Genomic DNA, 12,244 nt, shown 5'->3' with positions numbered 1-12,244 from the left:
CATCGCAGTAGGCGCTTAATTTATTGTTCGTTATAATTATAAAGTACATAGTACATACCCCATACCCCCACTTTTAACGTACAGTCAGCAGCAATAGTTGCTAAGCGGGCCAGGTGTTCAAAATGATCTTGACGTGACTTTATTGTTAAGAGAATAAGAGCGCGTCAAGGTAATTTTGAACACCTCGCCCGCCTAGCAACTTCTGCTGCTGACTGTACACCGTATGACCGTACACTTGTATCTACATATCGATAAAATGTACAAAGTAAATAACAAAACAAATTTAATTGATAATAATGACTTAACACTTCGTCGTGTAGAGCTATCTCATGACAATAATGGTAGTCATAACGGGTAATCTCGTCAAGGTCAAAGTTATTGATGCCGATTTGCCGAATGCATCTACAAACTATTTTAATGCTACTCGCGTAGTGCTTCAGCCGTAACATACATGTTACCTACTGAGAATTTTGTTTTAATAACGAATTGAATTCACGATTTATAAGTATTTTAGAAGTGATTACAAGTCGAGTCTGAAGAAAATGAAGAAATTACGTACGTTATTGTATCTTCAAAATCAAAGCAGGTAGGCAAACAACTCACATTAGGAAGGTATAATTATATTATGTAATGTAGTTGTTTTTTTTTTAAGCTGACCGTTTAGGACTAGAGCTCTCATAGCAGCATAAAAAATTTCAACTAGGTATACAAACAGCAACACTCTTAACTGTCTATCGGTGGACCTTATGCCTTTTGTAATAAGGTTTACGAGAGTCAACCTGTCAGAGTGTGGGCGATGGTACATCCAAGTGTATTCTGTAAATTTCTGTAGGTCCTATTACACTGTTTATACGACAACGGTTTCAAACAGTTTAAAATATGTCTCACGAAAGTTTAATATCGAAGGTCCTATTACTTGGTACTACTTTAATGTTGTTTTTTTATGTTTTAGGTATGAAAGTATTCGTACTGTTTCTGTTGCTTCGGACTCAATAAAACCTTTTGAAGAGATTCCGGGCATCTCTAAGGTTCCGATAATAGGTGGTCTGCACCATTTTTTACCTTTCGTTGGTAAGTATAGGCTATTTTATTCAACATAATTTAAATATATCTTCAATAGCCAACTGGTATTTTTAGTTACTGAAAATAATATTGCTATACTTGGTCAAGCAGATCTTGTCAGTAGAAAAAGGCGGCAAATTTGAAAAATGTAGGCGCGAAGGGATATCGTCCCATAGAAAATTTGAATTTCTCGCCTTTTTAGGGTTCCGTAGCCAAATTGCAAAAAACGGAACCCTTATAGATTCGTCATGTCTGTCTGTCTGTCTGTCTGTCTGTCCGTCTGTCTGTCCGTCCGTATGTCACAGCCACTTTTCTCCGAAACTATAAGAACTATACTGTTGAAACTTGGTAAGTAGATGTATTCTGTGAACCGCATTAAGATTTTCACACAAAAATAGAAAAAAAAAAACAATAAATTTTTGGGGTTCCCCATACTTCGAACTGAAACTCAAAAAAATTTTTTTCATCAAACCCATGTGGGGTATCTATGGATAGGTCTTCAAAAATGATATTGAGGTTTCTAATATCATTTTTTTCTAAAATGAATAGTTTGCGCGAGAGACACTTCCAAAGTGGTAAAATGTGTGTCCCCCCCTGTAACTTCTAAAATAAGAGAATGATAAAACTAAAAAAAATATATGATGTACATTACCATGTAAACTTCCACCGAAAATTGGTTTGAACGAGATCTAGTAAGTAGTTTTTTTTTATACGTCATAAATCGCCTAAATACGGAACCCTTCATGGGCGAGTCCGACTCGCACTTGGCCGCTTTTTATTGACAAGATTTGCTTGACCAGCTAATACTTGCAAAGTTGTTTAACTTTTTTCAAATAAATGTTCGCGTCACAATGGCAGCCACCATTCTTGTGACGTTACTTATAATATTTCGCCGTTGTTACAAATAATGAAATAATAAATTTAACACTTGTTTCTGCTGTAGTGACGTCATTCACGAGAATAAAATGGTGGTCGGCGTTTTCGGTCATGTGACATACCTTTACCTGCCTGAAAGGTGGTAACACACTATCGCACCGCACCGCGACCTCCAAGGTCGCGGTGGGGTGTGATAGTGTGTTACCACTGTTAATGATGACCTGTTTGGGAATTCCTAAATTATTGGTGTTGCCAGGTTTGAACAAATTACGGCAGCTATTACCTACTTATACTTGGTCAAGCAGATCTTGTCAGTAGAAAAAGGCGGCATATTTGAAAAATGTAGGCGCGAAGGGATATCTTCCCATGGACAATTTGAATTTCGCGCCATTTTTTACTGACAAGATTTGCTTGACCAGCTATATTTTAAATATAAGTAATAAAAATTATTTGTGGATATACAAAATAATTCGGAATACCATATTGTTTGGTTATCAGGTACTATTGGTTTCAAAGAAAATTTTCATGACTTAGTAAAAATACTGCATAAGAAGTATGGGACAGTTGTGAAATTGGAGGGCATCGCGCCGAGGGCTACACTTTTGGTGTTGTTCGAGCCGCAACATTTTGAACAGGTAAGGGTAACAGAAGGATGGTGATACGTGATTTATAAGCCCATTTGAGGTATATCAAATATTTACTTACTCAATTAATACTTGCAGATGCATAAAGATTAGTGATCGTTTCTGAATAAGCAGGATGATAGTGGGTATACACACAGGGGCACATTTGCTTCGACAGTCTTTATGCATTTTTCCTGAAACAGAATCATTAGCACTATTGAGATTCGAGGCTTGAATTTACGACCTTCCACGTTTTTTGCCAATTTAAGGGCTAAACCGTTAAAAAGATTTTCTTTTTTTTCGGTTGGTTCAAGGTTTACAAAGCAGAAGAATATAATCCACTGAGGCCAGGGTTCGAGACCATAGAATATTACAGAGAAGTGTTGAGAAAAGAGAGATTTGGCGGTTATTTCGGCTTAACGTCAGCGTAAGTAAAGATAAATGCGGAACCTTCAGAAAAAGTTTAGAAAGGGCATAATATTGTCTTCGGTTACCGCGATAGTTAGGTACTCATGAAATAAAACTATTAAAACCGTTATATAATACGTATAGTTTTATTTCATTTAGAAAAGGCACTTAGGTTTTAATACTGTTCCGTGATGCTTCTAGGCAAGGACCTCAATGGCGAGATTTCAGAACAAAGGTGAATCCGGCTTTACTCAAACCGAAGCTGGTGAAAATTTACGCTCCAGGGTTGGGAGAAATCGCCGAAGAAATGGTGGAAAGGTAAAAGTACTACATGTATAAGTATATACGATTCTTAGGCATGTTTGTACATCCAAGACATGCATTGCGGCTGAGGGTGCTATTCCACCTGTCCAATTTCTTGGTCCAATGTGCATTGCGTCTCACTCCTTCATTAAGCAAAATGTGAGACACAAATACACATTGGACCAAAAATTGGATAGGTGGAATATACCATACCACCCTTAGTTATGGATTAACATAATTCATTCACGTTTGATTTCTGCATTACAGGTTAACAAGGCTTAGCAAAGAGGGCGATTACCTTCAAAACAATTTCGGCCTCGAAATAATGAAGTGGTCTTTGGAATCTTTGGCCCTTGTCAGCCTGGGAACAAGACTCGGCTGCCTTCATGACAACCTCGGCGAGGACCACCCTGCCAGACAATTGATAAAGTGTAGCAATGATATTTTCGAGCTGTCCTTTAAGTTAGAATTCTTACCTAGTTTGTGGAAGTACATCGCGACACCAAACTTTAAAAAGCTTATGAAGACTTACGATTTGCAATGGGAGTGAGTACTTAATTTAGTTTTTTTTTCACTAATTCACCAGGTTCTTTTCTGATTTGATACAAACCTTCCCATGCCATTTACGTACTTACACAGGCCGTTTTAGGCATAGGCCAGGGTTTTGGCATCGTAAGAGGGTTTTGGCTATAATATAATCCCCACTATAGCCCGGATACGGATTGGGGACTTCACACGGGCATGTAGGTTTTCTGACGGCGTTATTCTTCATCAAATAACATAACCTTCGAATTGGTAGCCGCACGCGTCACCACTCTGCTACACGTACCATTTACTCAAAACTATAAAAATGTCCTCTAACTGTGGATTTTGGGTTGGAATCTCATGTAGTTATTTTGAATTTCAGTATAAGCGCAATGTATATAGATGAAGCTAAGAAACTCGCTAAAGAGAGAGGCAGTGATGTGCCGGAGGAAGACAAGTCTATACTCGAGAAACTGATTGCCATTGACGAAAGAGTAGCTATCCTGATGGCCAATGAAATGTTGATGGCTGGCATTGACACGGTAAGATTGTTTCAACATGAATTCTTATTCCTTACATACTCTGATGGAGTCTGGATCACCAATTGAAAATGCATGTGACTCGAGTTTGGTTCACCGGAACAATCGGAAGATAATTCATGTGTGCTTGTACCTGGCTGTGAGTCATATTCATATGTTGGTTAATAATGTTACTTCTTGAGCAGACAGGTACCTAACCTTGACTGCACAAAAATACTACAGAAACTTAGGGTTCATATTGCGTCAGACCAAGAATTTCCATAACGCCACAGCAGTAAAGGCTCTATACAACGCCCTAGTTAGGAGTAGATTGGAAAGTGGCGCACTTATATGGAATCCATACGAAAGTAAATATATTATACGCTAATTGAAAAAATACAGAATAAACTTCTTAGGCACCTTTATCTCAAGAGCTATGGGGTATATCCATTTTACCCGTTGATGTACCCAACACTTGTTGTCCGTGGTATGGTTGGGTACATCAAGTTAGAGGTGGGAAGAAATTTAGCATTGGCCACATATGTTTTTAAAGTATTAAGGGGGATAATTCACAACCCGGAAGTACGGGGTTCGCTGAGACTGTTGGTGCCTCGAGGGCCTCGACGGCGTGCGCCACGCCTGTTGGCGCGCCCGACTGCGCGCACTAATTTACTTGCCAAAGCGCCCATTGTCAGGGCAATAGTAATATTGAATGAAGTCTCCGCCAAAATAGATATATTTAACTGCACTCTGAGTGAATTCACAAAGATAACAAGCCGGCAATTATGTTATCTGCCAAACATTTAGTTAATAGTCTGTTTTTTACTGTAATATTTTTAAGTGTGTTGTTATCTGTAAATTTTTTGTCTTCCTTTATGTAATACATATCACGTATTGGATTACTCTGTAAAGTGGTATTGTATAGTTGATTATTAAAAAAAAAAATGCGGATTATACCCTCAACTACTTCGTCCCGTAAAAAGCACAACATCTTTATTTGCGTCGTTTTTAAATATGCGTGTTCATTTAAAGGTCTCGTTCACCATAACCAGCATCCTCTATCACTTGGCAAAAAATCAGCCGGCGCAGGATAAATTGCGTGAAGAGATCCGTACTGGGGAATCGAGACGGTACCTGAGGGCTTGTATGAAGGAGTCCTTGCGGATCTGGGCCGTGGTGCCTTCGAATCTGAGGCGGACGAGCAAGGAGCATGTTGTGGGTGGTTACAGAATACCTGTCGGGGTACGTACAATGATATCCTACTGCTGAGTTTTGGACTTATGAGTAAGCTATCCAACCCTGCTCCAAGATGGTCAAGTTGAGGTAAGACATACCTACGCAAGGGTTGTGGAGACGATATCTTGGTGTTTGCATTAAGGAGTCCTTTCGGCTTTGAGCCGTGGTGAGCTTGTAATCTAAGGCAGAAGCAAGGAACATGTGGGTGCTGGCTGGGTTATCTACAGACTATGATCCCGAGCATTGCTTTCTTACTCTTTTCAGAGTTGCTTATCCATTCACCCCGTCTCTAAACATCCAGGTGTGACCGTGACCTTTCGATGTGGGTTCAAGAAAATGTTTCTGATGAAAATCTGGTGAAAATGAATCCTGATTAGTTATGTCTCCAATGCTGGATGCATTTTAATCTTATGTTGTGAGATCTCATCGCTACCTCTTGTACCTATCTTACTAAAGAATATTTGATAACTCATTTATTTCAGATTGACGTGATCGCTCCAAACGAATACTTATCCGGCCTCGATAAATACTACCCACGAGGAAAGGAGTTCTTACCAGAAAGATGGTTAGTCGAAAAGACAGATCCTTTGTTCCACGGTAACGCTCATCCCTTGGTCAACGCGCCATTCGGAATAGGAGTGCGGTCTTGCATCGGCAGAAGAATTGCTGAGCTGGAGATTGAGGTGTTCCTTACTAAGTTATTGGTCAAGCAAAAGGTTACTTGGACTGGCCCGCCAATAAAGGTTGTTACGAAAGTTATAAATTCTTTTGCGAAACCATATTACTTTAAATTTGAAAGTGTTTGATGACCTGTTATTAAAAGAATGCAACAATGTCTAATGATTTTATTTAATGTTTGATAATCATGATAAGAAGATATACCTACATAATTTGACTTTGACTTTGATGCAAATTTATAGTGTAATTTTTATCGTGAAATAAAGAAATATAATCTAATCAATGAGTGGTAACTTAATAGGTATATTGTTTAGTTAATGCGCCTAATAAAATTACGTTTTCCTGGATAACGTTAATGTAACAAAATTAAGTATGTTGGTGGATTGAATCATATTGTTTTATGGAATGTATATATACGGGGATTAACTACAAATACTTATGAAGCTAAATATGTAGGTAAGTCATACTGAAAGATCAAATCTAATCAAAAGTAAATATGTTACATAATGGAACATTATAATAAAAATAAAAATATTATATTTACTGCTATAAAGGCTTTCTATATTTCGCCTGGATCCACACTCTGTACATAGTCAACATCTTCCCTCTATTAACTTGCAATCTCCTGTCAATCAAATTCTGTTCTTCTGTGAAACCGGCCGATGTAAATAAATTCTTTATTTCTTCTTGCGTGAAGAAGTAGACCTTAGTTTTGTCCCCTCGAGCATAGAAGTTGTCAGATATGCAGCGGCCTTTCTTAAACCGGAGTTGGGCAAGGTCGTAGCGACCGTAGTCGCGGAAAACAACTAGTCCGCCAGGCTTTAGATACTTGTGTATTTGTTGAACAACTGACGCCATCCTGAAATTCAGAAAAGGAAACTTTATTTATATACTTGGTCAACCAGATCTTGACAGTAGAAAAAGGCGACAAATTTGAAAAATGTAGGCGCGAAGGGATATCATCTCATAGAAAATTTGAATTTCGCGCCTTTTTTTACTGACAAGATTTAGTTGACCAGCTATAACTCTAATTATTTTTAAATTGCCTTATTTATAACAATTATTACAAAAGTGAAAATTTCACTCCATTAAAAAAATGATTAAATTTCAAGATTGAAGATCTAATAAACACCTAACAAAACTTACTATTTGAACCTAATAGTAATTGAAACAAAATAAAATTTTGACCCCATATAAGTAATTGCAGCAAATAATAATTATAAATAAAACTATTAAAACGGATTATATCGCGTATATTAAATTGACTGAGGAAAAACTACACTGTGAAATTCTACCCACTTACAAAATAATGAACCATCATAAACTATAAATTTTAAGGACAGTTATACATGCAAAATTGGTTCATAAGGTTAGTTCTACATTACAACTATTTGCACAGTGTAGTTTTTCCTCAGTCACCCGTTGACGACGAACGCTGTAAAGGGTTCGAAACGTCGGGATATAGAATAAATTTAATATACGCAATATAATTCGTTTTAATAGTTTTATTTCATACTAGCGACCCAGCTTCGCACGGGTTAACAAATTATACATAAACCTCCCTCTTGAATCACTCTATTTATATAAAAAAAACCGCATCATGATCCGTTGCGTAGTTTTAAAGATCTAAGCATACAGACAGACAGACAGTGGGAGCGACTGTTTTATACTATGTACTATGTAGTGATAAGTAACTATCGCGATAACCGAAGACAATAATTATGAATTTGGCCAACTTACTTTCCAGGCTCAATTGCTGACAGAACAAAGATAAGCACAATAATATCAATGGAGTTCTCATTGAATGGTACATTCCATGCAGTTGCAGTTGCATCCAGAACAAACACTTCACACCTTCTAGTGTCATACAGCTCATTTTCTTTCATTATATCAATCGCTGTTGACGAAAAATCACAACCATAGATAAACAGGTTCGGGTCCTGACTATATTGTAGAATAGGAAAAATTGTGTTTCCGACTCCACAACCTATCTCAAATATATAACGTTTACTAGAGTTATTTGAGTCTGGTTTAGATTGAACTTGGTTTGGGGTATCAGGTTGGATAGGTGCAGTTGTGGTTGGAGTTTCATTGTTGGGAAAAACTCTCTCTGGCGCGGAAGTGTTGTCCGGTGCAAGTTCTGGAAACTCAGTGAATAGCCAATGTCTGTCTTTGAAAAACCTGGAAATATTGTAATAGAAATAAGTTCAAGACAGGAAGGCGTGGAAGGATCTTGTGGAGGCCCTATGCACCTCCTGGGTGCCCTAGGACAGACAACAACAACAACAAGTTCAAAACAAATTCATGCACCAATCAAATTTAACATCTGGGGCATTTCATATGAAGCGGACGGGAAAAAAAAAGTGAGGTTCCCGAATTTGTTTATATTTGGTTTAGTTCTTCTTCTAGTAGGTATAAAACCGGACGCCAAATATTTTTTATATATGACGTTTATTTTAAAAATTATGAGCTTTTCAAAAATTACCGTAATTGAAATTCCGATTTTTTTAAACTCGAATATCGAATAATTTAAATATATAACTTATTATTAAACCAAGCGTTTTGTATAGAATTTTTAATGATCTTTTCAGCGAAGAAATCAATTTTGAAAAATAAATAAAAAATAATGGTTAAAACCGGAAGTAAACTTTTCGAAACCATTTTTCGAAAACTTTGACCAGTTTTTTTTTATTTTTTTTTATCTCAAAATATAGCCCTAAGTATGTACAAAATACACTAGAAGTTGCAGAATGGGATCTCCATTAGTTATGACAATAGGTCAATAAATGTACATACATGTCGCCCTGAGTGCGACGTACCGTACTGGTATACATACATATAGCAGCTGTTTAGCTTATAATTCTTATTGTAAAATAATAAAAATTATGAAATAAACTGGTTAGAATTGTTGACTTTCTTATTTCATTATGTTATGATTAGAATTTACCAGCAGTCTTACTGAATACATGTTCTTATAAGTAAAACAGCTGCTATATGTATGTATGTCGCAGGGAAATTATCAAAACAGAGATTTGAACAAATCTCTAAGGGATATGATCAAATCACGCAGGATGTTAAAATGGCGAATCCATATCATCATTTCCCTAGAAAAATTCAGTCATTTGACCAAATCACTGACTCTGTTTAGTGAAAAGACAAAATCGGCCAATAAACGCGAAACGCTTTTTCATTTCACTAGATTTGTTTAGGAATTTGACAAAATCCCTAACCACGACAGTAAGTTGACGAAACGAACTTAAAAAGTCAACTAGTTTTATCATTTCGCTAAACAGGTTTAGTGAAATGATAAAGTCTCAACTGGAAGATGGTATATGGTGATTTGATTAAATCTCTGAACGGTTTAGTGAAATGACGAAAGCAAGTACAGAATACAACAGTTTACTCTACAGTTAAGCGATTTGATCAAATCTATGACTAGATTAAGTGAAAATGTTTGAAATTATGATGCCGACAGATGTACCGATTTGGTACGGATAATTTTAAATACCTATTTAAAACAATCCCCGGTACATTACTTCCATCTAATGAACCTCTGTCTACCTTAGGGACGTCCATCAACACGCTTGATTTGATTAGCAACTCTTTAAATTTGTGCAGAGAAGTCTCTTTCATTTTTTCAGCCGATATTTTCAAAAAATTTCACTTAATCTAGTCAGAGCTTTGATCAAATCGCTTAACTGTAGAGTAAACTGTTGTATTCTGTACTTGCTTTCGTCATTTCACTAAACCGCCGTTCAGAGATTTAATCAAATCACCATATACCATCTTCCAGTTGAGACTTTCTCATTTCACTAAACTTGTTTAGCGAAATGATAAAACCAGTTGACTTTTTAAGTTCGTTTCGTCAACTTACTGTCGTGGTTAGCGATTTTGTCAAATTCCTAAACAAATCTAGTGAAATGAAAAAGCGTTTCGCGTTTATTGGCCGATTTTGTCTTTTCACTAAACAGAGTCAGTTATTTCGTCAAATGACTGAATTTTTCTAGGGAAACGATGATATGGATTCGCCATTTTAACATCCTGCGTGATTTGATCATATCCCTTAGAGATTTGTTCAAATCTCTGTTTTGATCATTTCCCTGCGACATGTATACCAGTACGGTACGTCGCACTCAGGGCGACATGTATGTACATTTATTGACCTATTGTCTTAACCAATGGAGATCCCATTCTGCAACTTCTAGTGTATTTTGTACATACTTAGGGCTATATTTTGAGATAAAAATAATTTAAAAAAAACTGGTCAAAGTTTTCGAAAAATAGTTTCGAAAAGTTTACTTCCGGTTTTAACCATTATTTTTTATTTATTTTTCAAAATTGATTTCTTCGCTGAAAAGATCATTAAAAATTCTATACAAAACGCTTGGTTTAATAATAAGTTATATATTTAAATTATTCGATATTCGAGTTTAAAAAAATCGGAATTTCAATTACGGTAATTTTTGAAAAGCTCATAATTTTTAAAATAAACGTCATATATAAAAAATATTTGGCGTCCGGTTTTATACCTACTAGAAGAAGAACTAAACCAAATATAAACAAATTCGGGAACCTCACTTTTTTTTTCCTGTCCGCTTCATATGAAATGCCCCATCTGTGTTAAAATAATTATGAGATTATGACATATTAGTTGGAATCTGTCATGTTACTATATGAAATATAATATAAAGAATTAGTTGTGAAGCAATCAATAATACAAAACTAAATTGGTAATAAAACTAATAAATAGAAGATCAATATTGCCAGAAAAAAATCACTGACCCAGTCATAACATTTTATGCTTCATTTAGTGCCAAGAGGGCCTGGCTAGTAAAGTTATAGCAAAGTACTAAGTAGTTTGTAAAAATAAATATATACTGAAATAGAATATACATTTTTCGTTACCTGTTTTGATGTATACTGTAAAACGCATCCCAATGCTTATCCGCATTCTCGTCCAAATCTTTCAAAACATTGTCTGCAAATGTAACTTGGGAGTTTTGTTCCACCTTTTCTTTTGCTGCTTTTTCTTGCTCTTCGTCCCATTCAACATTATCCCTAAAATAAATAGAAATATCTCATGATTATTTTATACAATTAAAACAAAAAATATAACTATAAGTACAATATAGATATATGTACCATGCGTTGAAAAGATAAACAAGGTCTTTTTTATTACTGTTCAAATATCTAGAACCACCAGGAGGCTTTTTCCTGTGTCTTGTTTTCTCTAAATCTTCAATGTCGTTCGCAGAGCACCTGAATCTTTTACATAAATTGCGAAAATTGAAAAATACTGTACCACGCGTTATGTTTGAACACATCGTCAGCATTTTCTAGAACCCTGTTCCCAAATTGAGGTCTTTTATCAGTCGCAGAGTCTTCCATTTAGTGTGTAATATCAAAATTGTATAAAAATTAAAATATAATTATTGCGTTTAGAGTTTAGACGCAAATGCAAATTTATAACATAACATAACCTCAAACTAGGACAGCAACACTTTTGACAGTGACAACCTGACCAATGACTGACAGTGACAGCTCATTAGTCAACTCGTTTAGCAATTTAATGCAGTCGTTTTCTTGGCCCTGTTCATTCATCAGCCAAGACAGCCAAGTAAGCAGTGGCCTTATTTTATTTAATCGCTTTTTTCTAATCAATAATACAAACTTTCTGAAATACGTCACGGGAAATAAAACAATAATTTTCGTATAAATTACACTTTTGCTTTATTTTCTGTTGAATGGTAGTCTGTGGTTGAATGTAAACAGCAGTTTAAATTTAAATGAATGACATGACAACACTGACATTTTCAAAATATTGCGTAGGGACATATTGCATAGATATTGATTGACCCAGTGTTTGTTATTTATTTAATACAGATCTACCAAAGACTGGTTATTATTTTCCCGTCCCTGTAAAACAATTAAGGCTATGTGTGAGAAGTGGAAAGAAGTTATGAAAGTACAAAGAGCTTTTACGGCGTAAAGACTTATACCTAGTTATAGCGATCG

At 35.9% G+C, this 12,244-nt stretch overlaps 2 protein-coding genes across 2 annotated transcripts; one reads left to right on the top strand and one right to left on the bottom strand.

Annotated features, from left to right (window-relative positions):
* Positions 1-467: 467 nt before the first annotated feature.
* LOC134652973 (cytochrome P450 CYP12A2-like) lies at positions 468-6,380 on the top strand. Its single transcript, XM_063508232.1, has 9 exons — positions 468-586; positions 953-1,071; positions 2,437-2,573; positions 2,876-2,988; positions 3,171-3,287; positions 3,540-3,818; positions 4,180-4,339; positions 5,348-5,557; positions 6,034-6,380. Exons 1-9 carry the CDS (start codon positions 543-545, stop codon positions 6,355-6,357), a joined length of 1,503 nt encoding a protein of 500 aa, XP_063364302.1. The 5' UTR covers positions 468-542; the 3' UTR covers positions 6,358-6,380.
* A 391-nt stretch (positions 6,381-6,771) lies between these two features.
* Positions 6,772-11,672, bottom strand: LOC134652932 (tRNA N(3)-methylcytidine methyltransferase METTL2). Its single transcript, XM_063508168.1, has 4 exons — positions 11,532-11,672; positions 11,135-11,287; positions 7,970-8,410; positions 6,772-7,088 (listed from the first exon to the last, which is right to left on the bottom strand). Exons 1-4 carry the CDS (start codon positions 11,615-11,617, stop codon positions 6,776-6,778), a joined length of 993 nt encoding a protein of 330 aa, XP_063364238.1. The 5' UTR covers positions 11,618-11,672; the 3' UTR covers positions 6,772-6,775.
* Between the last annotated feature and the right edge of the window lie 572 nt (positions 11,673-12,244).

Source organism: Cydia amplana, chromosome 12, assembly GCF_948474715.1.
Source record: "Cydia amplana chromosome 12, ilCydAmpl1.1, whole genome shotgun sequence".
Taxonomy (NCBI): Eukaryota; Metazoa; Arthropoda; class Insecta; order Lepidoptera; family Tortricidae; genus Cydia; species Cydia amplana.
The sequence above is the reverse complement of the archived record's forward strand: the minus strand, read 5'-3'. Positions and strand labels throughout refer to the sequence as shown.